The sequence below is a fragment of the Gobio gobio genome, assembly GCF_949357685.1.
Source record: "Gobio gobio genome assembly, chromosome: 1".
In the NCBI taxonomy this organism is placed as follows: Eukaryota; Metazoa; Chordata; class Actinopteri; order Cypriniformes; family Gobionidae; genus Gobio; species Gobio gobio.
In genome coordinates this window covers 86,031,064-86,058,029 of record NC_137097.1, presented here as the reverse complement: position 1 = coordinate 86,058,029, position 26,966 = coordinate 86,031,064, and the positions used below count along the sequence as shown (strand labels likewise).

General features: G+C 41.5%; 2 protein-coding genes across 8 annotated transcripts in view; both read right to left on the bottom strand.

Annotated features, from left to right (window-relative positions):
- srebf2 (sterol regulatory element binding transcription factor 2) overlaps positions 1-7,200 on the bottom strand; it is a 35,778-nt gene extending 28,578 nt beyond the window's left edge. The window contains exons 1-6 of one of the 7 annotated variants that reach the window (XM_079826204.1): positions 7,005-7,191; positions 3,668-3,900; positions 1,114-1,255; positions 889-1,034; positions 665-817; positions 339-416 (exon numbers count right to left, since the gene is read on the bottom strand). In XM_079826204.1, coding sequence (XP_079682330.1) covers positions 339-416; positions 665-817; positions 889-1,034; positions 1,114-1,255; positions 3,668-3,900; positions 7,005-7,086 — 834 coding nt within the window. In that variant the 5' untranslated portion in view covers positions 7,087-7,191. Of the gene's footprint in view, positions 1-338; positions 417-664; positions 818-888; positions 1,035-1,113; positions 1,256-1,507; positions 1,561-1,688; positions 1,846-2,321; positions 2,434-3,667; positions 3,901-7,004 lie in introns of those variants that run through there. The other 6 variants (XM_079826205.1, XM_079826207.1, XM_079826206.1 and 3 more) reach the window with 6 other exon arrangements.
- Positions 7,201-7,942: 742 nt separating this feature from the next.
- On the bottom strand, positions 7,943-15,430 carry LOC307132402 (uncharacterized protein). The gene is given in 4 exon segments (XM_079826685.1): positions 7,943-10,795; positions 12,488-13,025; positions 13,028-13,173; positions 15,313-15,430. Coding segments are annotated over 4 exon segments (1,389 nt in total). The 5' UTR covers positions 15,335-15,430; the 3' UTR covers positions 7,943-10,112.
- Positions 15,431-26,966: the final 11,536 nt, after the last annotated feature.

Here is a 26,966-nt window from a genome sequence, read left to right as displayed (position 1 = left end):
TGTATCGAGTAAAGTAACTCATTACAAGTAACAGCATTATGTAATCAGATTACTTTTGGGATGTATCGAGTAAAGTAACTCATTACAAGTAACGTGCACTATGTAATCAGATTACTTGTGACGTAACTACAATCTAATAACACAAATACATTTATTTACAGCCAATAAAAGTAACTGCAGATGAAGTATTTTCTAGAACAACAGTCACAATAGTAGCTGAATGACAGTTATTGACTATAGTGGACAGATGATTAATCAGAATTCCCTCCCAATCTAAAATCAATACTTGGAAAATGTAACAGTGATATGACTCCTTAGATGCTACAACGTTTTTTTACCTGCAAGAGTCTCCTAGGATAGAAGGAATGGATGGATATTCCGGAACAACTTGATATTTCTGACTGGCCGTCGGCCATCTTGGTTTGGAGAAAGAAAAAATGTCCACATACAAAGGCTTGCCACTGGGTGGCAGTGTAACGGGCGATGCACTAGGGTCCACTGTAGTGGTTGATGTGCAACTGTGCCATCAAAACCCATGCGCACGCAATAAAGTGACCTCAACGTGTCAGAATCATAATAATAAAAATTAAAGCAGCTAACAATATTTAACATATATAAGCAGTTGGTTGAGTCTATGGCTGTATGTGTATGTCATGTGACGTACAGGAACCTGCAGGGCGGTGGTCTGGATGGGCGCGGTCAGGGTGGTGATGCCCGTGGGGTTCTGGACCGTGGACAGAACCTGCGTCCCGTCCGGTTTCAGAGTGGTCAGAACCAGAGAGTCCGTCTTCAGGAGCTGAGGCTGGTGCACCAACACCTGAGGGCATGTCATTGTTATATACAGGTGGAGAATTAGCGCAGGGAATTGTGGGTAAGCGTGTGACGTACGGGCACTTGCTGAGACATGGTGTGCATGGGCGTCGTGGACAGCGTCTGGATGGTCTGGCCGGACGGAGTCAGCAGACGCTGGTGCTGGATCGTCATTGGCTGGACCTGCGGTGATGTCACAATGCTCTGCATCTGTGGCTGCAGGACTGAGAGGAGGCACAGCTGTGTGAACAGCGCTCGTGTGTGTGTGTGTGTGTGTGTGTGTGTGTGTGTGTGTGTGCTCACCCTGGAAGCCCGTGGCGTGGTTCTGCTGGCAGATCACCTGGTTCTGGATGAATCTGGACTGTGTGGTGGCCGGCGTGAGCATCACCGTCTGCGGCTGCGCCTGCGTCTGCACAGCCAGCGTCTGCATGGGGAACGTCTGCACCTGACCAATCAGAGCACAGCGTGAGACCGAGGAGGTGTGGTCAATGTATGAGGGGGTGTGGCTATGTGAGTGGTCAGCAGGTGATGGGTGTGGTCAGAGTTGAGGGGGTGTGGTCATGTGTGGTCAGCAGAGAGGGAGGGTGTGGCCAGGCTCACCTGTGTGATGGGTGTGGTCATGCATGAAGGGGTGTGGCCATGTGTGGTCAGCAGGTGATGGGTGTGGTCAGAGTTGAGGGGGTGTGGTCATGCTCACCTGTGTGATGGGTGGTCATGCATGAAGGGGTGTGGCCATGTGAGTGGTCAGCAGGTGATGGGTGTGGTCAGAGTTGAGGAGGTGTGGTCATGTATGGGGGTGTGGTCAGGCTCACCTGTGTGAGGGCTGTGGTCATGTGTGAGGGGGTGTGGTCATGTGTGAGGGGTGTGGTCAAGCTCACCTGTGTTAGGGCTGTGGTCATGTATGGGGGTGTGGTCAGGCTCACATGTGTGATGGGCTGTGGGCGTGGCTCACCTGTGTGATGGGTGTGGTCATGTGTGAAGGGGTGTGGTCATGTGTGAGGGGTGTGGTCAGGCTCACCTGTGTGATGGGTGTGGTCATGTGTGAGGGGTGTGGTCAGGCTCACACTATAGTAGGCCTGCTGATAATATTTACAATAATATATTGAATTTGATAGGTGTCTCTTACATTGTCCCACAGCAACATTACAATAGTGTACATTAATGTACAATGTTTTATAATAATAATTTATTCTATTTAGTGTCCAATTCATTAATTTAACATATCTAATATTGGGGGCATCCAAGTTATTTGACATATTTAAAAAAAAAAAAAAGTAACGCAGTAATTACTTTCCCTGGTAATTAGTTACTTTTATAATGATGTAACTCAGTTACTAACTCAGTTACTATTTGTAAGAAGTAACTAGTAACTATAACTAATTACTTTTTTAAAGTAACGTGCCCAACACTGGTGATGAGTGTGGTCAGATTGAGGGGTGTGGTCATGTATGGGGGTGTGGTCAGCAGAGAGGGTGGGTGTGGTCATGTATAAGGGGTGTGGTCATCCTCACCTGTGTGATGGGCTGTGGGCGTGTATGGGGGTGTGGTCAGGCTCACCTGTGTGAGGGGTGTGGTCATGTATAAGGGGTGTGGTCATGCTCACCTGTGTGATGGGCTGTGGTCATGTGTGAGGGGTGTGGTCTTGTGTGAGGGGTGTGGTCAGGTTCACCTGTGTGATTGGGTGTTGTCATGTATGGGGGTGTGGTCAGCAGAGAGGGTGGGTGTGGTCATGTATAAGGGGTGTGGTCATGCTCACCTGTGTGATGGGCTGTGGGCGTGTATGGGGGTGTGGTCAGGCTCACCTGTGTGAGGGGTGTGGTCATGTATGGGGGTGTGGTCATGTGTGAGGGGTGTGGTCATGCTCACCTGTGTGAGGGGTGTGGTCATGTGTAAGGGGTGTGGTCATGTATAAGGGGTGTGGTCATGCTCACCTGTGTGATGGGCTGTGGGCGTGTATGGGGGTGTGGTCATGTGTGAGGGGTGTGGTCATGCTCACCTGTGTGATGGGCTGTGGGCGTGTATGGGGGTGTGGTCATGTGTGAGGGGTGTGGTCATGCTCACCTGTGTGAGGGGTGTGGTCAGATTGAGGAGGTGTGGTCATGCTCACCTGTGTGATGGGCTGTGGGCGTGTATGGGGGTGTGGTCATGTGTGAGGGGTGTGGTCATGCTCACCTGTGTGATGGGCTGTGGGCGTGTATGGGGGTGTGGTCATGTGTGAGGGGTGTGGTCATGCTCACCTGTGTGAGGGGTGTGGTCAGATTGAGGAGGTGTGGTCATGCTCACCTGTGTGATGGGCTGTGGGCGTGTATGGGGGTGTGGTCATGTGTGAGGGGTGTGGTCATGCTCACCTGTGTGATGGGCTGTGGGCGTGTATGGGGGTGTGGTCATGTGTGAGGGGTGTGGTCATGCTCACCCGTGTGAGGGGTGTGGTCATGTATGGGGGTGTGGGCATGTGTGAGGAGGTGTGGTCATGCTCACCTGTGTGAGGGGTGTGGTCAGATTGAGGAGGTGTGGTCATGCTCACCTGTGTGAGGGGTGTGGTCAGATTGAGGAGGTGTGGTCATGCTCACCTGTGTGATGGGCTGTGGGCGTGTATGGGGGTGTGGTCATGTGTGAGGGGTGTGGTCATGCTCACCTGTGTGATGGGCTGTGGGCGTGTATGGGGGTGTGGTCATGTGTGAGGGGTGTGGTCATGCTCACCCGTGTGAGGGGTGTGGTCATGTATGGGGGTGTGGGCATGTGTGAGGAGGTGTGGTCATGCTCACCTGTGTGAGGGGTGTGGTCAGATTGAGGAGGTGTGGTCATGCTCACCTGTGTGATGGGTGTGGTCAGATTGAGGAGGTGTGGTCATGCTCACCTGTGTGATGGGCTGTGGGCGTGGCTGCAGCAGTGGTGGGGTGCGTGTCTGTATGGGGGTGGGGGTCTGTATGGGGGTCTGGCTGCTGGTCTGCACAGGTGTGTGGGGCGGGGTCAGGATGGCGCTGGGGACCGCCTGTGGGAGGGGCCTCACGGGGGCCACAGAGCCGCCGCCCATCTGATCCTCGAAGAGATCCGGGAAATCCACCTGATTACTGACGAACTGCAGCATCTCTGACAGACACAAGCACACACAACATATTATAACATGTGACTGTTGTGACCCTGACCCTGACCTTTGACCTGTGATGATGAGATGAAGGTCAGGGACTCAAGGCCAGTGCTGATAACACACACACACCAGACGTTGAGACACAGTTTCTGGTGTTTGAGGAGCTGATTTATGGCAGTAATAATGAGTGATACAGTCACACCTGCAGCATCATAAACACCCACAGCTCACACAGGACAAACCAGTGTTTCCAGAGGAACGTCCTGTTTCACCACAGTCAAGATATATATCGCCCAGAACCAGCTCACTCTGTCAGATTCAAGATATCGCCCAGCGAACCGACTGTAAAGGAATGATGGGCCATTCCGAGTCAAATCCACCAAATCCTGGAAACATGGGGAATCAGCACTTCTGCTGTGTCTCTGACTCAAGTTTGCTCGCCTGTAACTCCAGAAGTGTTAATTTGTGTACCTGTAACTCCAGAAGTGTTAAATATATCTCAATATCCTTCTGGATTCTGGCTCTTAATGACTTTTTCTGTTGGTTTCTTCATTTTAAAGGCTGTCGATGGCTCAGTCCCAGAGATATGAGGATCTCAATGCGGCTCCAGGAGTAAAACGGTCATATTTTCACTGGTTGAAAACCCAAATTTGGGTCTCTTTGCACACAGATGATACATATTTAACTCTAAAAGTGTTCAAGACATCTCAATAGCTTTCTGGATTCTCATTCTTATGAAACTTTTCTTTTGAAATATTCATTTTCAAGGCCCTCGATGGCTCAATCCCAGAGATGTGGAGATCTCAACACCTCTCCGTGGTCAATTTGGTGAATTTTAGGGGATTGAAAACCAATTGTGGCTCACTTTGCACACAGATGATACGCATTTAAAGAGGAATGTCTGAAGAATAACTAATGTTTAAAGTAATGTTTCCCTCTAGGAAAAGATTTCTTGAGTGGCATTAATCCACTGAAACACACATTAACCTGCTCTCAAACGTGTGTTTATAATAATCTATATCTGAATCAGTTTCAGGGATATCTGGAAGATTGTGTTCATATTAACCGCTTCTGAAGAGTTCAAACACATTGACATCCCCATATCTCTGGGATTGAACCATAAAGGGCCTTAAAAATAAAGATACCCAAAGAAAAGTGTCATAAGAACGAGAATCTAGAAGGATATTGAGATATATTGAACACTTCTTGAGTTAAAGACATGTAAACTTCAGGGAAAATGTTTGTTTTTGGCACTCAGAGAGTGTGTTGTGTCATGTTTTCCAATATCAAAACTGAATGAATCTCTAGTTTCAGTGTTATTTATTCTGCAGATATTCTTCTTTAAACACAACAACTATCAGCCGTCTAAAAAAATTGACCACATAGCTGTGTTGAGATCTCCATATCTCTGGGATTGAACCATATAGGACCATAAAAATGAATATTTCAAAAGAAAAGTTTCATAAGAATGAGAATCCAGAAGGATATTGAGATATATCAAACACTTTTAGAGTCACAGGTACACAAACTTTAGAAAAGGAACATCTATGGGTTTTGACCAGTGAAAATATGGCCGTTTTACTCCTGGAGCCGCTTCGAGATCCTCATATCTCTGAGACTGAGCCATCGAGGGCCTTTAAAATGAAGAAACCAACAGGAAAGTTCATTAAGAGCCAGAATCCAGAAGGATATTCAGATATATTGAACACTTCTGGAGTTACAGGCGAGCAAACTTGAGTCAGAGACACAGCAGAAGTGCTTATTCCCCATGTTTGAGCGCTCACCGTTGGCATATAATGACACACAGATTGATAAAGTCAACAGATTTCACTAATAGATCTACCAATCTCTGTGTGAGAATACAATAATGATGCTGCCATCTTTCTACAGTCATGTTTACACCCTGAGATTGGGCTCCAGATCTCATTCTGATAGTGATAACCACACACATCTGAGACGGTTCATACTCTGGCCCTCATCACGGTTCATGTTTGGATGCGTTTGGTTAATTAACGCGGTTATAAATCATCTTTAGCATTAGCTCAAACAGCAATGCTTTAAAAACTATGATCGGGATGATGTATGATGGGAACGTTACTAAGAGAACAGTGCTGTAATAAACACAGTTATTCTCTGAGTTTAGCTGTAGATGTGTGTGTGTGTGTGTGTGTGTGTGTAAGTGATGATGATGATGATCCAGTATATTCCAGAAGAGCATCAGACTACTCACCATCACATCAATGTGCGAATGACAGTAATAATCCACACACACACACACACACACACACACACACACACACACACACACACACACACACACACACACACACACACACACACACACACACACACACACACTCCGTCTCTTTAGAGAGTGATCAGCTGGTCTCTGACACACACGTTCTGTTTGTGTCATGTGATCTTTCACAGATGATCAGAAATGTTTAGCTTGTGTTTGTATAGATTGACCCTAACCCTATAGCCAACAACACATCATCATATGAGTCAAAATTATACATTATTATTATTTTATGCCAAAAATCATCAGGATATTAAGATCATGTTCCATCAAGATATCTGGTAAATGTTCATATCATGTGTTATTAGCAGTAATATGGCTTCATCTGGACAACTTTAAAGGAGATTTTCTCAATATTTAGATGTTTTTGCGCCCTCAGATTCCAGATTTTGTCCTATTCTAACAAACCACACATATTTCATACATGTTATTTCTTATTTAGTAGATGATATATAAATCTAATTATTTTTGTTAATGGACCCTCATGACTGGTTTAGTGGTCGACAGTTACTGACAGTTGGCTTGTCTTTTAACAATATTAGGTTAGGATGGTAGTTTTGTGTCACTAGGCCTATATTATGTGTTTTATTGTGATTTTTTGGTTTTGTTTTTTGTTGGTTTTACACAAATAGAAACATCGACACTAATACTAACCCTAATGACAACAATAACCCTGATTACATCATCGACAGCAGCACTAATAATAACCCTGAATAGCCCAAACCCAGCACTATAACAGCAGCAGCTCTGAGGTAAATAAACACACGGTTATAAACACATCCTCCTCATCCTCCTCTTCTCTCTTACCGTCGATGTCCCCCAGGGTGAACTCATCGCCCAGCTCGGATAAGCTCGGGTCCATCGTGTCCATGAACTCGGTGGCGTCCATCCTCGCGTAGCTCCGGACGCGGTGTCGGTTTATTCCCTCCTCAGAATCGCTCAAAACATCCACAGACTCCGGACGAGCGGTTACCGACCAGACGCCGCCATCTTGCGCCTCGGCATTGACGTCATTCACAAACAAGCGCTTGTCAATGACGCGCTCCTGTGATTGGCTCGCGCTCGGCGATGGCTGTCGTAAGATCGGGCGCTGTCGACCAATCAGATCGGCCTCTCGAGCGTGGCCTGATAGTACGTCGATGAGCAGAGGCGCTTTAGGCATTTGCATTGGACCCTCCCCCTCAAACCAAACCCCGCCCACGCCGCGCCAAGTGAATGAAGACCGTTATGAATATGTAATGAGAAGGCAGCGGGTTGGCTAGAGGTCTGATGAATATGTAAATAAAGTGTGCATTACATCATTATCAGCGTTATCTTCACACAGCCGTTAAGAAAACACTGCAAACGTTAAATATTTACTATAGTATAATAAAACATAATAATTCTGAAATATATCTGTGATGTCAGTGTTTTGTAAGATCAGAAAAGGTTATGTTTAGATATGTTTATATGTCAACTTGATAACACACAATAAAATAACAGGCGGAAGATCATTGTTATTGTTATATTATTATTACTAGTTTTCTGTCTTATAATAAAGTGAAATTGTACTCATATATCAGTCAAACGTTGAAAATACATCACAAAATTCACCCCAAAACATAATAATACAAACTAAAATGGCACATTTGTCTCAATAAAACACTGTTAATGAAGAGGGAATGTGTTTCTGAGAATAAAATGATGAATTTAATGATCTTTAACTGATGAAAACATGTTTGATGAATGAAGACATGAGTCTTGCAGATGTTCACGCGTGTTTATTTGTGTTCGGCTGCTTCAGGAAACAAACACACAGTGTTCAGTCAGTCCGATCTCACTAAACCAACACACACACACACACACACACACACACACAATAGGTAAAAGCTAGTAAAAGTGTAAATGTGATGTTGTAAGAGCACTGCATTAAAGGAACACTCCACTTTTTTAGAAAAAAGGCTCATTTTAGAGTTAAATAGTTGAGTTTTACCGTTTTTGAATCCATTCAGCCGATCTTTGTATCTGCACTGTTAGCATAGCTTAGCATACATCATTGATTCTGATCAGTCCATTAGCATCTCATTCAAAAAATGACCAAAGACACTTTCAATATTTTTCCTATTTAAAACTTGACTCTTCTCCAGTTTCATCGTGTGCTAAGACCAACTGAAAATGAAAAGTTGCGATTTTTACACCTATATGGCTCTACTTTCTCATTCCTGCGTAATAGTGGCGGATCTTCGCGGCCGTACCATGATGATGATGTATGCTAAGCTATGCTAACAGTGCTACCGCCAGATACAAAGATCGGCTGAATGGATTCAAAAACGGTAAAACTCAACTATTTAACTCTAGGGGACTTGTAAAATGAGCCTTTTTTCCAAATGAGTTTAGACTTTTCTCAAAATGTAACGAGTTTTCAGTCGTTTCGAGGGTTTTTCTCGAAAGAAAACGACTTTATTCTTGAAATGTAATGATTTTATTCACGTTATTTAGACTTTTCTCAAAATTTAACACGTTTTCTCAAAACGCACAACTTTATTCTCGAAATTTAATGATTTTATTCACATTTTATTTAGACTTTTCAAAATTTAACACGTTTTCTCAAAACGCACAACTTTATTCTCGAAATTTAATGATTTTATTCACATTTTATTTAGACTTTTATCAAAATGTAAAGAGTTTTTCTCAAAACGCACAACTTTATTCTCGAAATTTTATGATTTTATTCAATTTTTTTTAGACTTTTCAAAATTTAACACGTTTTCTCAAAACGCACAACTTTATTCTCGAAATTTTATGATTTTATTCACATTTTATTTAGACTTTTCAAAATTTAACACGTTTTCTCAAAACGCACAACTTTATTCTCGAAATTTAATGATTTTATTCACATTTTATTTAGACTTTTATAAAAATTTTCGAGGGTTTTTCTCAAAAGATGACTTTATTCTTGAAATTTAATGATGTTATTCACAACATTTTATTTAAACTTTTATCAAAATTTAGCAAGTATCTCTAAACAAAATTTTACCAGTTTTTCTCAAAACAACTTTATTCTCGAAATTCAATTATTTTATTCTCAACATTTTTAGACTTTTCTCAACATTTTACGAGTTTTTCTTATAACACAACAACTTTATTCTCAACATTTTATTCTCGAAATGTAATGATTTTATTCACATTTTATTTAGACTTTTCTCAAAATGTAACGAGTTTTCAGTCATTTCGAGGGTTTTTCTCGAAAGACAACGACTTTATTCTTGAAATGTAATGATTTTATTCACGTTATTTAGACTTTTCTCAAAATTTAACACGTTTTTTCTCAAAACGCACAACTTTATTCTCGAAATTTAATGATTTTATTCACATTTTATTTAGACTTTTCTCAAAATGTAACGAGTTTTCAGTCGTTTTGAGGGTTTTTCTCGAAAGACAACGACTTTATTCGTGAAATGTAATGATTCACGTTATTTAGACTTTTCTCAAAATGTAACGAGTTTTCAGTCGTTTCGAAGGTTTTTCTCAAAAGACAACGACTTTATTCTTGAAATGTAATGATTTTATTCACATTTTATTTAGACTTTTCTCAAAATGTAACGAGTTTTCAGTCGTTTCGAGGGTTTTTCCTCGAAAGACAACGACTTTATTCTTGAAATGTAATGATTTTATTCACGTTATTTAGACTTTTCTCAAAATTTAACAAGTTTTTCTCGAAAGACGACTTTATTCTCGAAATTCAATTATTTTATTCTCAAAACTTTTAGACTTTTCGCAAAATGTAACGAGTTTTCAGTCGTTTCGAGAGTTTTTCCTCGAAAGACGACTTTATTCTCGAAATTCAATTATTTTATTCTCAACACTTTTAGACTTTTCTCACATTTTTTTTTAGAAAGTTTAAAAAAAAGTGTAGTGTTCTTTTAATGTCCAGCTTCACTTGTTCCAGTAGATCTCGTAGGAGTTGCGCTCCTGGTGTCCGTTTGCCGAGCGCACTCTCTCCTTCACCACTCTGATGACCAGTCCTCCGGCCAGGGCGATTCCCACCACCGCTCGCCCCATCTCCGTCAGGAGGCGTGCGGTCGAACTGGAGGAGGCAACACCAGCACTGACGGCTCCACCCTCTAGAGCCGCCCTTACAGCCCCGCCTGCCCCCACAGCCTCGCCTGCCCCCACAGCTCCGCCCACTCCTGCAGCCACGCCCACCACGGCCACGCCCATGGCTCCCACCTGCTGCAGTGCTTCCAGCGCCGCCTCCCGGGGGCCAGGGGCCTCAGCTCCGACCAGTGCTCCCACTGACCCTCCCAGCACTCCTCCCGCCGCCGCCCCCAGAGCCACCGCAGTCTTCCCGCTCGCCGCCGCTACCACCGCCCCGAACGCCTGGCCTACGCCTGCACATCCTCCGCCCACCAGCCCCGCCGCGCCGCCCATGGCCAGAGGGGCCGCGGCTCCGAGAAGGGCCCCGACCGCCACACCGGTGGCCCCGGCTGCCACCAGCACCTTCAGCCGCTCCAGAACCTTCCCGGAGAGGGCGGCTTCGGTTCTCACGCGGCTCAGGGCGGAGCGCAGCGCCTGACGTCTGCTGACGGCCATGCCACTTCCTGTCCGGCCCCGCCACACTGAAACACAGGGGACCGCAGTCAGAACACTCTGCATTACGCTCATCAGCCTTCACACGCTTTAGAGATTACAGTCAATATGCCTGAAAAAAACGTTTTCTTGAAACATTTTATTTATACATTTTTGTCTCAAAACGACTTTTTTCTTGAAATTTTATTCCCATTTTATTTATACTTTTCACAAAATTTAATGTGTTTATACTCAACATTTTATTTAGAAATTTAACGAGTTTCTCTAAACATTTTATTCACATTTTATTTATAAATGTTAGTCTCGAAACGACTTTATTCTTGAAATTGTATGATTTTATTCACAACATTTTATTTAGACTTTTCACAAAATTTAATATGAGTTTATGCTCAACATTTTATTTAGAAATTTAACGAGTTCTCAAAACGACTTTATTCTTTAAATTTAATGATTTTATTCACAACATTTTATTTAGACTTTTATCAAAATGTAACGAGTTTTTCTCGAAACGACTTTATTCTCGAAATTCAATTATTTTATTCTCAACAAGTTTTTCTTAAAACACAACAACTTTATTCTCAACATTTTATTCTCGAAATGTAATGATTTTTCACATTTTATTTAGACTTTTCTCAAAATGTAACAAGTATTCAGTTGTTTCGAGGGTTTTTCTCGAAAGACAACGACTTTATTCTTGAAATGTAATGATTTCATTCACACCATTTTATTTAGACTTTTCTCAAAATGTAACACGTTTTCACAGTCCTTTCGAGTGTTTTTCTCGAAAGACGACTTTATTCTCAACATTTTATTCTCAAAATGTAATGATTTAATTCACATTTTATTTAGACTTTTCTCTAAATGTAACAAGTTCAGTCGTTTCGAGGGTTTTTCTCAAAAGACATTGACTTTATTCTTGAAATTTAATGATTTTATTCACAACATGTTATTTAGACATTTTTCCAAAATTTAACGAGTTTTTCTCGAAACACGACTTTATTCTCAATATTTTATGAGTTTATTTATTCCCAACATTGTATTTAGAATTTTCTAAATTTCTAAAGTTTAACCTCGCATTATAATGACCTCTCGCGATGGTTCTATTTTTTTGTTATTGCTTGGCCCTAATCCTCTTCCGTAGTAAACATTTTGATGCGCTAAACCTTTTTTCGCAAAAAAAAATCCTTGGATGGAAACCTAGTTTTATCTTGTTTTAATCATAAACTCACTTTTGATCAGTGTTTTAGAAACACACAACTTTATTCTCGAAATGTAATGATTTTATTCACATTTTATTTAGACTTTTCTCAAAATGTAACAAATTTTCAGTCGTTTCAAGGGTTTTTCCTCGAAAGACAACGACTTTATTCTTGAAATTTGATGAGATTATTCACATTTTATTTAGACTTTTCTCTAAATGTAGTTTTTCTCGAAACGACTTTATTCTCGAAATGTAATGATTTTATTCACATTTTATTTAGACTTTATAGAAATTTAACACGTTTTTTCTCAAAACGCACAACTTTATTCTCGAAATTTAATGATTTTATTCACAACATTTTATTTAGACTTTTCACAAAATTTAATATGAGTTTATGCTCAACATTTTATTTAGAAATTTAACGAGTTCTCAAAACGACTTTATTCTCGAAATGTAATGATTTTATTCACATTTTATTTAGACTTTTCTCAAAATATAAATGTAATTTAATTTTTCTCACTTCTGGCAGTGCGGCGCTGCTGCTCGTCGCGTATGGCGCGCTCGGCCTGCAGGAACAGGTTGTTGGTGTAGCACGCTCCGCCCGCGTCCTCCACCGTCTTCTGCACCGCCTCCAGCAGGTGGCGCACCTGCGCGCGGTTCTCCGGCGCTCTGTTGTTGAAGACGCAGTAGCGTCCGCCGCAGCGCCGCAGCAGCACCGCCAGTGGCTCCGGGGCGGACCCCAGGAACCCCTCCATCCCGCCTCCATCCTCCAGCTCGTCTCCGCGCGTGAACAGCACCACCGTGTGGCGGAGCGCGCCCTCGCCGAACACGCGCAGCATCTCCGCCACGGCCCGGTCCTCGTCCTCCGTGAAGCGGCCCAGGGGCAGCACCAGCAGGAAGGCGTGGGGGCCCGGGGCCGTCAGCGCCACACACCTGGCCATCTCAGTGTGAACGTGGCCCTCGGAGAACCGGGTGTCGCAGAACCCCGGCATGTCCACCACCAGAACCCTCTTCATCCACTCCTCCTCCTCCGCCCAGCCACACTCACACGCGCGCGTCATGAACTCGCCCGCAGCGCAGACAGGAAGTGACGTCGCCCTAAGATGGTGTTTCCTGTGGCGCTCTTGCCTGAGCCCGTGCGGCCAATCAGAACGAGTCTCAGCTCCGCCCTATCGCTCTCCTCCTCCTCCTCAGATCCCCACTGATCTGGAATCAGAACCACAAGCCATCATCTAATACTTCATATATATATATTATTAACATTTAATGAACTACACAATTCAACACAAAACATGAGAGTTAAAACAAGAACATCATTTAAATATATTAATACTTATATTTAAATAAATGTTAATTAAAAAATGTACAGTTTTTCTACCTTATAAGAAAGAAAAGAATGTAGAATATAAATAACAGTATATTATAGTTATTTCAAAAATCCTTAAAAAAAATTTAAGATTTTGTTACATTGAGAACTTTAACTTTAACTGCAGTTTCATAATCTTATGAGAACTGAAAATATGCCTAATTTGGTAGTACTGATAATAAACATCATCAGCCTGATAAAAAAAGCCAGAAAATGTATATATTTTTAATTAAAATAGTATTTTATATATATATTTATAAAAATGTTATATTATATTATATTTTATATTTATATTTCCCATATATTAATAATGTTGGTTATTTTATTAAGAGTTTATACTCAAATGTTTTCCGACTAATGGCCACTAAAACAGAAAATAAACAGCAGGGCTGCATTTCCCGAAACCTTCTTAACACTACGTCGTTCTTAAGTTATACCTTAAGGTGTACCTTAACGTTAATACGTGTTTCCCGAAACTATCTTAGTTAAGAATACCTTCTGTAAGTATTACTTTCGTAAGGTTGGTCTGGACCACTCTTAGCTATACCTTATCACTATTGACAGTTCAATCCACTAGTGGCCACCACTGTGCAAAAAGCTTCTTTACATGTCAGTCTATACGAATATAATTCTGAAGTTGTAATATACACCCAATGTTCAATCAGGCTAATTTTTTTTAATGAAAGGATTACAAATGTCATTACACTAATGGCTGTTAGATTTTTAATTATATTATCCAAAGGTACATCAGCTGGCAAACCATTAGACAGGAAAAGCTTAGGAGCCTATTTAAAGGGAATGATTGTGGAGGGGAGTTTGGTCAAACTATGGCAGCGAGACAGAGAATAGTTGTGCTAAATCAAAGAAGGCGCCGTCCGCGGAGCCATTTAGTGTATATGCACTATTTCATACGTGAAAAGTTTAGTCCCCTGGCTACCATGTCAGAAGCCGCTTTTCAAAATAAATTTCGCCTGCCACGACAGCAAATTGAGCAGCTTTTAGATCTTGTTGGTCCAACTTTGTCGAGACAAACTGGACGGAGCTACCCTCTCAGCCCTGAAATCCAGCTGCTGGTGGCCCTCCGTTTTTATGCCTGGGGCTTTTCTGGAGGTGGTTGGGGATGGATATGGGCTGAGTAACACCTCGGGTGGCGGTGCGTTCATTCAGTAACAGAAATTAGTTATTTACACAATAATGTAATGCAGCTGCTGGGCAATCATCCCTGATTGTGGAGTAAATTAACACACTATGGAAAATATATTGTAATAATATAAACGACTCTTTCAAATGCCAGTGAAGGCATACTGCCAGTTAGTGTAGCGGGTTGACGCATGATGCGGTTGAGCATGAAATTGCTGGTTCGCGTACTCATGTCAGAATTATATAAAATTTAGTTTGCAAGTTCAACTATTTCTGAAGTGCTTCTTTTTAAAAAAAAATAAAATATAAAAAATTCGCATAAAGCAGTGAAACAACCCCTGCATAGAGTAAATAATCGATTCTTGAGCTATCGATATAAGCCACTTCAGCACCGCCGCCACGGACAGCACCTGCTAACGTCGCACTTAAGAAGGTTTACCTTAAGTAACCTCCTAAGGTATAGTTCGAGGAACACACCTAGAAATGGTATACCTTTAGTTAAGTTATACCTTTAGAGTCTTCGTAGCGCGCTAAGAGACAACGTTATCGGGAAATGCAGCCCAGATCAGTATATAGTAGATGTTTGGTTATTTATGCAAATCCTAAGGTTGTAGGAACGCACTTTTAACGGTTTTAACGAACTTTATCGGTTATAACGTACCCAGAATCGTTGTGTGGGAGAATATTTTCTAGGATTATTGATTTGTTATCAGAACCATGAAGCAGATATTGTTATGAGGAACACATGTAAACACACACACACACACACACACACACACACACACACTCTGTTAGTGCCACACAGAAGTAGGTATGGGTCCATGTTGATGTTTACACACCTGGAAAAGCGTTCCCAGACATGATGCTGGCGCCAGATTCACACTGACGGAGTTTCTGACGGACTCTCGGCGCTTCTGCGGGGTTTGTTGTTCTTTAGTTCAGAGGCTCGTTCTGCGCAGGAGCGGAAGATCAAACGGCATCAGTCAGAGCGCGAGAGGAGAGCGTTTGGCGCCACCGGCCGGAGAAACCATAGATATAATAAAGGCCTTTATTATGGATATCTATGGGAGAAACTTCCACAGGTTCATAAAACGTCACAAACTGATCAAATGTTGAAGAGGACAGTTATTCATCTGACTAGGGCTTTGGAGCAGAGGCAGAAGTGTGGATTATATATGCTTGTATCGATTAAAGCAACAGATTTTGTGTTGAAAATCTTATAAATGTATGGGGTGGCGAGGGGTTCTTTTATCCCATTGAGACACGGGGCCACAGTATTGATAAAAATACAGCTAAAATACTGCCAACCGATTAATCATGATTAATCGCATTGTGCACTGTGTATAATTATTATGTGTAGGCCTATATATAAATATACACACACATGCATGTATATATTTAAGAAGAAAAAAAAGTTTTATTTATAAATAAAATATTTATTTTTATATATAATATAAATATATATACAACATGCACATTTCTTAAATGGGATTGACAGCCCTTTTGAATAATGTCCAAGTTGTTTAAAACAATAACTTTAGCAAAGTTTGTACTATTTTCTGGTTATTTTAATAAATACATGAATTTGTTCTTGTTCAATAAATATACTGTCATTAACATGTTCATTTAAAAAATACAGAAAAAAAAGATTCTGAAAGCTTTGGAGATCCCACAGTAATTTAATATAGATTTACAGTAGTGATGATATTTTCTTATACGATATGATTAATATCATATTTTTAAATATGATGGTTTCATTATAAATATGGTGATTATGTCCCCCAACTTTTATATGAAATTTCCCATCTGAATCTAACCATGTCATGTCAACATTATCATGTTATTGTATTGTGTATATACAACGAAACAGCAATCCGATCACAGTTTAACACCGCTTTGAGAGACCATAAAGAAGTTGAATAAATCTGTAAACGCAACGGTCATATGATCTACATCAATGTTAAAATCACAGACAGTCAGTGCTTTTTTCAACAGTGAGTAATAACCTTTCAAAGATAAATCTCTGCTTCACTATTGGGAAATATCTCAAATCAATTATGAATTTAAAATAAGATATTCACGAGTTCACACTTACATATAATTTATGGAGAGTAGTTTAAATGCGTATTTGGCGTGCTGTCCGGGGGGGGAGGGCTTCGAGCTCTGAATTTTGGCCCGAACCCAAAGTACCCCCCCCCCCCCCCCCCCCGTGAATGTAAGTGGTTGATGAATAAAAGTGTGGAGAAGGGGTGGTGGAGGGATGCTGGCAAACAGTCAATGAACAGAGGTAAGACTGTTGCGTGTATATATACCTCTTATTGATGATTAGCTGATTGCTCTCCACCTGTGTCAATTATCTGAACGTACTCCTCCCGAACTTTGTTTGTAAAACATCATTTGGTTAATCTTTATGCTGAAATAATGCAAATAATAGTATAGTTTGACAAACTTAAAATCAGTCAGTTAATTTATTTTATATTCTAAGAAAAATGTTTTAATTTGTCACACTTCTGACTTGGCTAGATTAGTGATTTGAAGCCTAATAAAACACTGATTACCATCATGGTGACTTTAACACAATTACAGTGGTAATTAAAACATTTCTTACAGTGGCATGACTAAATGCAACTTTATAATGTGAAATCACAGTAAAATAAGAGCAGTTACTGTGATGTCAGTGTCATTCTGCTGTAGATTAACAGCAATTCATAAGAAAATGACCCAGCGTGCATTCATTTCACTGTAAATTTACAGTCATTTATTATAAAACAATACTCTATAATTATGTAAACTCCTAGCCTTTTTATTTTCAGTGTACACACACATGCACACAAATATACAGAACAAGCAAACTTTTGAAATAAAACATTATATATTATTTCTATATCTCAGATTCTAAGCTTTTGTAGATTTCTGCTTATCGTTGGGATGTTTTCATCCACTTGTTTTCATCCACTTGACACATTTACTCATCTCCTTGATGATCTCTTTCTCTGAAAGTGAAGTATCAAAGATGCCTGGACAATCTACCAGCTCCAGCTGACGGCCGGCCACTTCTCCAGATTTTTTCCAGCACGCTTTAATAACAGAAGAAGCGCTTTGAGCGGCTCGGAACGCGTTTCTGCCCAGGATGGTGTTTCCTGAAGAACTTTTCCCAGCTCCGGTCTTTCCTACAAGCACCATCCTTCTCAAGGAAACTGAACCATCAGGAGAAACAAAGCTTTTAAATGCAGAAAATATGCAGAATGCATTCATTTATCAATGACCTTTTCTACAATAAATGATATCAAATGACCAGATGTACACTTACAATTTGGATGTTCAAAATCAAAACTACCCCTTCTTTTCCTTGTCTGATCATCATCAGGACCTAAGAAAGGGAAAACATTTGAAAACACAAGAGCCTAAATGATCACAGGAAAGGCATTGACTTCTTTAAGAACTCAAAGTAAGTCCTGTTTAAGGTTTTAGCGTTCATGGCAACACAATTTACTCATTTAATTCTGACCTTAGACTCTTTTGGTACACTCTCAAAAAGGATGTGTTAATTTTTTACACTTTTAGTGTAATTTTATGTTGAATGTGTGTAAAAAAAAACTAAAAAACTAAAGGAAAGAAAAGAAAAACAAAGTGTTTCTGGTATTTTCGTGGTACAGTAATGTCTGACGTTATCTCACCCTGTGGTCACAATGTGAGAAATGTGAGATCACAGTAATCTACAAGTGTAACCTCACTGTGTGCTCATACTATGGCCACAATGTGAGGTCACCCTAGCTAGAAATATTACTGTTCAAAGAATGTCCTGAGAACATTTTACATTTACATTTACATTTAGTCATTTAGCAGACGCTTTTATCCAAAGCGACTTACAAATGGGGGCAATCGAAGCAGCTAGAGCAGTCGAAGGGCAACAATATCAGCAATATGTGCAATATGTAAGTGCTGTAACAAGTCTCAGTTAGTCTAGCACAGAAGTATACAAATTTTTTTTTTTTTTTTTTAAATAAATTAGACAGACAGACAATGAATAGAATGATAAGTGCTATTCTCGATCGGTCAGGTGTTGCTGGAAAAGATGTGTCTTTAGACGTTTTTTGAAAATGGCTACAGACTCGGCCGCACGAATTGAGATAGGCAGGTCATTCCACCAGGTGGGAACGGTCCAGGAAAAGGTCCGTGACAGCGATTTCATGCCTCTCTGGTATGGCACCACAAGGCGTCGTTCACTGGCAGAACGCAAGTTCCTGGAGGGTGTGTAAGTCTGAACGAGCGAGTTTAGGTATATTGGTGCAGAGCCAGTGGATGTTTTGAAGGCGAGCACCAGTGCCTTGAATTTAATGCGAGCGGCTATTGGTAGCCAGTGCAGACTGATGAGGAGAGGCGTGACGTGTGCTCTCTTCGGCTCACCAAAGACCAACCTCGCCGCTGAATTCTGGATCAGTTGCAAGGGTTTGGTAGTGCATGCCGGAAGGCCCGCAAGAAGAGCATTACAGTAGTCCAGTCTGGAGAGAACAAGAGCTTGGACCAGTAGTTGTGTGGCATGATCTGATAGGAAGGGTCTAACCTTCCTAATGTTGGATAGTGCAAATCTACAGGATCGGGTTGTTGCAGTGATGTGGTCAGTGAATTTTAGCTGATCATCAATCACAACCCCAAGGTTCCTGGCTGTCCTGGACGGAGTTATGGTTGATGAACCTAGCTGAATGGAGAGATTGGGGTGAAGTGCTGGGTTGGCTGAGACCACAAGCAGTTCTGTCTTTGCAAGGTTGAGTTGCAGGTGATGTTCCTTCATCCAGGCTGAAATGTCTGTTAGGCAGGCAGCGATACGAACACCAACCGATGGATCATCAGGTTGAAATGAGAAGTAGAGTTGAGTGTCGTCGGCATAGCAGTGATAGGAAAAGCCATGTTTCTGAATGACCGATCCCAGTGATGACATGTAGATGGAGAAGAGAAGTGGTCCAAGCACTGAGCCCTGGGGAACTCCAGTAGCTAGATGATGTGACTTAGACACTTCACCTCTCCATGACACCCTGAAGGACCTACCTGAGAGGTAAGACTTGAACCACTGGAGAGCGGTTCCTGAGATGCCCATCTTCATGAGAGTTGCCAGGAGGATCTGGTGATTAACTGTGTCAAAAGCAGCAGACAAATCCAGTAAGATAAGTACTGTGGATTTGGAGGCTGCTCTTGCCCGTCTCAGTGCCTCCGTAACTGAGAGCAGGGCAGTTTCAGTTGAGTGGCCGCTTTTGAAACCGGATTGGTTGATGTCCAAGAGATTGTTCTGTTCAAGAAACGTAGAGAGCTGATTAAACACAGCCCGCTCAAGTGTCTTTGCAATGAAAGGTAGAAGGGATACCGGTCTGTAGTTTTCTAAAAGTGCTGGGTTTAGAGAGGGTTTTTAAGCAGTGGGGTTACCCGAGCCAGCTTAAATGCTGTGGGGAAAGTCCCGGTGTGAAGAGAGGTGTTGACAATGTGAGTGAGTGCAGGTGTAACAGAAGAAGAAATGGCCTGAAGGAGGTGAGTGGGGATAGGATCAAGCGGACAGGTAGTGGGATGATTGGAAAGGATGAGTTTGGAGACATCTGCTTCAGAGAGCAGAGAGAAGGAGGGAAGCGTGGGTGTGATGGTCGTTGAGATGTGCGTGTCGGTTTGTGGTGTAGAGAATTGGCTGCTGATGGAAGAGGTTTTGTTTGTAAAGAATGATGCAAAGTCATCAGCTGTAAGGTTTGACGAGGGAGGGGGGGGGGAGGACAAAGGAGCGAGGAGAATGTTTTGAAAAGTGCACGAGAGTTGGAGCAGTTGTTGATTTTGTTGTGGTAGAATGTAGTTTTAGCAGTGGAGACATTAGTAGAGAAAGAAGCGAGAAGAGACTGATACAGGGTTAGGTCAGTAGCGTTTTTAGTTTTTAGCCACTTCCTCTCTGCCGCCCGGAGTCCAGAGCGATGTTCACGAAGAACATCGGACAGCCAGGGGGCAGAGGGGGTGGTGCGGGCTGGCCTGGATGTAATGGGACAGAGGTTGTCTAAGCAAGATGTTAGAGTGGAGCAAAGAGTGTCAGTAGCACTGTTAGTGTCTAGTGCTGAGAACTGAGCAGGTGGAGGGAGTGAGGATGAAACCATAGTGGATAGACGGGAGGGAGAGAGCGAGCGTAGATTACGCCGAAAGGTGATCTGCGGAGGAGTGTGTGTTGTGTCCGGAGTCAGTATGAGGTTAAGAGTGATGAGAAAGTGATCTGAGGTGTGCAGTGGAGTAACTAAAGTGTTGTCTGTGGAGCAGCAGCGTGTGTAGATCAGGTCCAGATGGTTACCTGATTTGTGAGTAGCTGTAGTAGATACTCGCTTAAGGTCAAATGATGTCAAAACAGTGGTGAAGTCAGCAGCCTGGGGTTTATCCAGGTGGATGTTGAAGTCACCAAGCAGTACCAGAGGAGTGCCATCCTCAGGGAAGTAAGAGAGTAAAATATCCAACTCCTCCAAAAAGTTCCCCAGTTGACCTGGAGGGCGATAAATAACTACAACATGGATTTTAGCCGGGTGAGTGATAGTGATTGAGTGTGATTCAAATGAGCAGTTGCCAGATAGAGAAGGAATGGGCTCAAATTTCCAATCATTTGAGATGAGCAAACCAGTACCTCCACCCCTCCCAATCGGGCGTGGGGTGTGTGAAAAAGTGAAATTATTTGAGAGAGCTGCAGGAGTGGCAGTGTCTTCGGGTTTGATCCAGGTTTCAGTTAGAGCCATGAGACTGAGACATGAATGAGCGGAAATAGATGGAATAAAGTCTGCTTTGTTTACAGCAGACTGGCAATTCCACAGACCAATTGGAATGGACATTAATGTAGCAGAGGAAATAGGTACACTTTGCAGATTATTCGGATTGCGTCGCCTAGAATGTAACCAGCGTGACTTACGGGTGTATGTGATAATGGTAGCAATTTGGAAGCACATAGTGAATAGGGGTTAGAGAAATAAACAGATGAAAACACAAAGTGGACAAAGTAGAAGGAAAGCTATAGTCAAGTGCCTTGTCGTGTCCTTGCTCGAGTGGAGTCGCGCAGAGTAGAGTCGATGGTCTTTACACTCTTCGGTCTTCACGCGAGGAGGCTGAACGCTCCCGCTGACGCTTCCGCACCAGCGTTAACGAGCGTATGAAATAGACGCTAATCACTACACTCAGAACAGGTGAGGACACCTTTGTAATTCGCTCAGACAATCAAGGTAACAGCCTGTCAATGGCTCAGCTCCAAAACGAAACTATCACTTACTCGTGCGAATATCCAGAGATAATATTTGAGTGCCGACGGCTAAAACAGCACTGGTTTTAATTCAAATACAATTATCTTAAACAGTAAAATTATAAATCCACAAATAACTACAGAATCGAAATGTATCCACTTGATAGAGTGTAATACGCTGAGCAAATCCAGCAAACTGAGTAATTTGAAAAAACACTTACACACGGCTTCAATGCGCTCCTTCAGTCTCTGCGCGCTTCTCCCCATTGTTATGTTCTTGTAAAGTTTTCAGTAGCTAGTTTTTATTTTTGTTGCCAGAATGTTCTCCCGAAAGGTCTCTAAAAACCTTCTAAACATGTTTAGTGATAATATTTATAGAACGTTATCCCCTAACATTATTATAAAATTTTAGCAGGAAGTTTCCCAGCAGTCACGGGTCTTGAAAGTGAAAATCAGGTCAAGCTCTTTTGCCATTAAAGGGTTAGTTCACCCAAAATTGAAAATAAAGTCAGTAATTACTCACCCTCATGTTGTTCCAACCATGTAAGACCTTCGTTCATCTTCGGAACATAATTTAGTATATTTTTGATGAAATCTGAGAGCTGTCTCACTCCTCCATAGGCTTTCAGAGGGAATGAAACTTGATGGCCCAGAATAGTAAGTAAAAACGTCATTTAAGGAGTCCAAATGACTACAGTGGCTCTGTATTAAGTCTATCATGCGACGAAAATACTTTTTGAGCGGAAAAACAACAAAAATAACGACTTTATCCCACTATTATTGTTGTTCAATTTGAGCCTCTGACGAGAGTTTGCGGGAGTGCCACGACGCATGCGCGAAAACTGAGATTAGTAGTAGTAGAAGAAGAATGCCGTTTTCTCCAAGACGCTTGAAGAAACCTTCCTGCAAAGCTACAGTACTTAGACACTTGGGTAAAAATGCTGTAAAGTCAGGAAGCTTTCAAAAATAATGTCATAAGTAGACTGTTCATTTTTTTGATCAATTAACTTCTATTAACTAAATCAAATCAGTTTGTGTGACCACCCTTTGCGTTGAAAACAGCTTTTGTTTTGGGACACTTGCTCATAGTTTTTTTAGGGAGCTTTGCAGGAAGGTTTCTTCAAGCGTCTTGGAGATGCTGCCACAGTTCTTCTGGATTTAGTCTCAGTTTTTTCTGTTTCTTCATGTAATCCCAGACGGACTCGATGATGGTGAGATCAGATCTCTGTGTGGATCATAGCTCTGTTGTCAGACTCCTTCTGCATACAAAAATCTCACTGGAATGGATTATTACAATTAATGGCAAAATTAATGTTTGAAAATGTAAACTGAAATAACCTACTGACACACTATTACAAAAGTTATAAATAACTGGCTTAAAAACATTTTTGGGGGTGAAAATACTAACGTGCCTAAGACTTTTGCACAGTACTGTATAAAATATAAAAAATAATAAAATATAATATATATAAGTTCATGAATTATAATAATTATAATATTAATGACAGAAGAAAGTGTTAAGCATGAACAAATTAAATAAATAAATAAATTCCTTCACCCTCATCTTCCCTCATTGTCAATTATTTTATATATCATATTGCAATCATATTTCTTAATATCAAAACTGGCATTTAGAGTTATTTTATGTGTCGACAAAAGTGCCATGATAGTTTGTTTGTTGATTTTACAAACGGATTCTATGTGTATTTCAGACTCGTCACATCCATAACAGGGTTTTGTCACATCCATAACGTTGGTTTTTCCTCATGATACACTTCATAAAAAAATTTACAATTTAAACATTGATATTTTTATGTTCAGATAAGACCCCTTCATCATGTGGATAGCAATATTTAAACATTAGACTCAAAAGTTCACAGACTTTAAAGAAAATCGAACAGTCTACTGAAAACTCTGTCATTTCCAGTCACATCCATAACGCATAGCCGTTTTCCTTTTTTGGGGGGTCTTAAATATATTTTAGAAAAAAATATTTTTGCTGTCAATTCCCCAGATTGGGTGCTCTGAGAATATGCAATTCCAAATTAAATATGGTAAGAAATTGATTTTTACTGAGACATTTCAGCTGTCATTATGAGTTCAAATGTTACATCCATAACGCTGGAATTGCCCTTAAGTGTCATTTATTTCTGTGATCAAAGTTGAATTTATCATCATTCCTCCAGTCTTCAGTGTCACATGACCCTTCACAAATCATTCTCATATGAGGATCTGATGATCAACACACATTTATGATTATTATCAGTGTTGGAAACCGTTGTGTAAAACATTTTAGGATTCTTTTATGAATAGAATTCAAAAGAACAGAAATTATCTGAAATTATCTGACATTGTACTACCGTTCAAAATTTTGAAAGGTTTTGGGTTTTTGGGAAAGAACTTACAGAAATGAAGACATTTATTCAGCAAGGATGCATTAAATTGATCAAGTGACAGAAAATACATTTATAATGTTACAAAAGCTTTATATTTCAGATAAATATAAAGACTCACACCAGTTTGCCTACCGCAGCAATAGGAGCACAGAGGATGCCGTTTCCATGGCACTGCACTCTGTGCTCACCCATCTGGACCATAAGAACACTTATGCACGCATGCTGTTTGTTGACTTCAGCTCAGCATTCAACACTGTCATCCCAACCAAGTTAATAGCCAAACTTGGAGACCTGGGCATCAACACCTCAATGTGTAACTGGATTTTGGACTTCCTAACTGACAGACCACAGAATGTTCAATCAGGATCCACCTGCTCCACATCCATCACACTCAACACTGGTGTACCACAGGGCTGTGTGCTAAGTCCGTTTCTCTACTCCCTCTTCACCGCCGACTGCAAGCCTGTGTATGGATCTAATTCCATCGTCAAGTTTGCGGACGACACTACGGTGATTGGTCTCATCAGCAACAACGATGAGACTGCCTATAGGGAGGAGATCCAGCACCTGGCCACATGGTGCGCTGATAATAACCTGCTCCTCAACACCACCAAAACGAAGGAGCTCATCGTGGACTTCAGGAAGGAGTCAAGAGGCACACACGACACCATCCACATCAATGGAATGGCTGTTGAGCGTGTCTCCAGTTTCAAGTTCCTGGGGATCCACATCTCAGCGGACATGTCGTGGACGACCAACACCTCCAGCCTGGTCAAGAAGGCTCACCAGCGCCTCTTCTTCCTGAGGACACTGAGGAAGAATCAGCTCTCCTCGGCTATCCTGGTGAACTTCTCTCGCTGCGCAATAGAAAGCATCCTGACCAACTGTGTGGCAGTATGGTATGGGAGCTGCTCTGTTGCGGAGCGCAAGGCACTGCAGCGGGTGGTGAAAACTGCCCAGCGCATCACAGGGACTCCACTACCTGCCATCGAGCACATCCAGAGGAAACGCTGTCTGCATCGAGCTCCAGCATCCTCAAGGACTCCTCTCACCCAGCCCACAGACTGTTTTCTCTCCTGCCCTCCGGCAGGCGTTTCAGGATCCTCCGGACCAGGACCAGCAGACTAAAGAACAGTTTTTTCCCCAGAGCTGTCTCTTTACTGAACTCAAACCCCCGTTGATCCACTTCCCTCATAAACTGATAACTCTCCTACCTCACATCTGCCTTCACTTTGTTATTTGCACTACCGACTGTTTATTACAGTAACAACTGTTTACTTATGCATTCTGCACCACCATATCTTAACTGGATTATGCTCATTTGCACTGCCGACTGTATTTATAGTACCAATGTTTACATTTGCATTTTGCACCGTACTTCTAACTGTAATTAGCTCTGTCCATAATTTATTGCACTACCTTAATCCACTGCTATTCCTCATATTAGCCTAACATATTATTGTATACCTCTATCTGTAAATTCTGTTTATAGTAATAGCCATCTGTATATTATATTCATAGTACATATTCACCTGTAAATTCTGTTTATAGTAATAGCCTTCTGTATATTTATTCACTGTACATAATCACCTGTAAATTCAGTTCTGTTTATAGTAATAACCATCTCTCTATTTATATATATTTATTTATATTCAGTACATATCCATGTCCTGCACTTACGCAACCACTATATATCCTGCACTTGCTGCTATTGCACTTCTGGTTAGACCTAAACTGCATTCCGTTGCCTTGTACTTGTGTAATGACAATGAAGTTGAATCTAATCTAATCTAATCTAAATGCTGTTTACTATATATTCACATAGAGAACAGCTGCTTTAAAGTGTAAAGATATTTCACAATAATACAGTTTTTTTGTAATTTTAATAACATAAATGCAGCCTTGGTGAGCAGAAGAGACTTATTTCAAAAACAATCAAAATAGTACAGTTTCCAAACTTCACTGGTAGGGTATATATACAGTGGGTACGGAAAGTATTCAGACCCCCTTACATTTTTCACTCTTTGTTACATTGCAGCCATTTGCTAAAATCATTTAAATTCATTTTTTCTCATTAATGTACACACAGCACCCCATATTGACAGAAAAACACAGAAATGTTGACATTTTTGCAGATTTATTAAAAAAGAAAAACTGAAATATCACATGGTCATAAGTATTCAGACCATTTACTCAGTATTTAGTAGGAGCACCCTTTTGATCTAATACAGCCATGAGTCTTTTTGGGAAAGATGCAAACAGTTTTTCACACCTGGATTTGGGGATCCTCTGCCATTCCTCCTTGCAGATCCAGTTACATTACATTTATGCATTTGGCAGACGCTTTTATCCAAAGCGATACAGTGGACACACTGGTGGTGACCGCTGGGATCGAACCAGAAACCTTCTGCATATCAGTTCCATGGTTTAACCCACTGGACCACCATCTCTGGTTGTCAGTTCTGCCAGGTTGGATGGTAAACGTTGGTGGACAGCCATTTTCAGGTCTCTCCAGAGATGCTCAATTGGGTTTAAGTCAGGGCTCTGGCTGGGCCATTCAAGAACAGCAATGGAGTTGTTGTTAAGCCACTCCTTTGTTATTTTAGCTGTGTGCTTGGGGTCATTGTCTTGTTGGAAGGTGAACCTTCGGCCCAGTCTGAGGTCTTGAGCACTCTGGAGAAGGTTTTCGTCCAGGATATCCCTGTATTTGGCCGCATTCATCTTTCCCTCGATTGCTACCAGTCGTCCTGTCCCTGCAGCTGAAAAAACACCCCCACAGCATGATGCTGCCACCACCATGCTTCACTGTTGGGACTGTATTGGACAGGTGATGAGCAGTGCCTGGATTTCTCCACACATA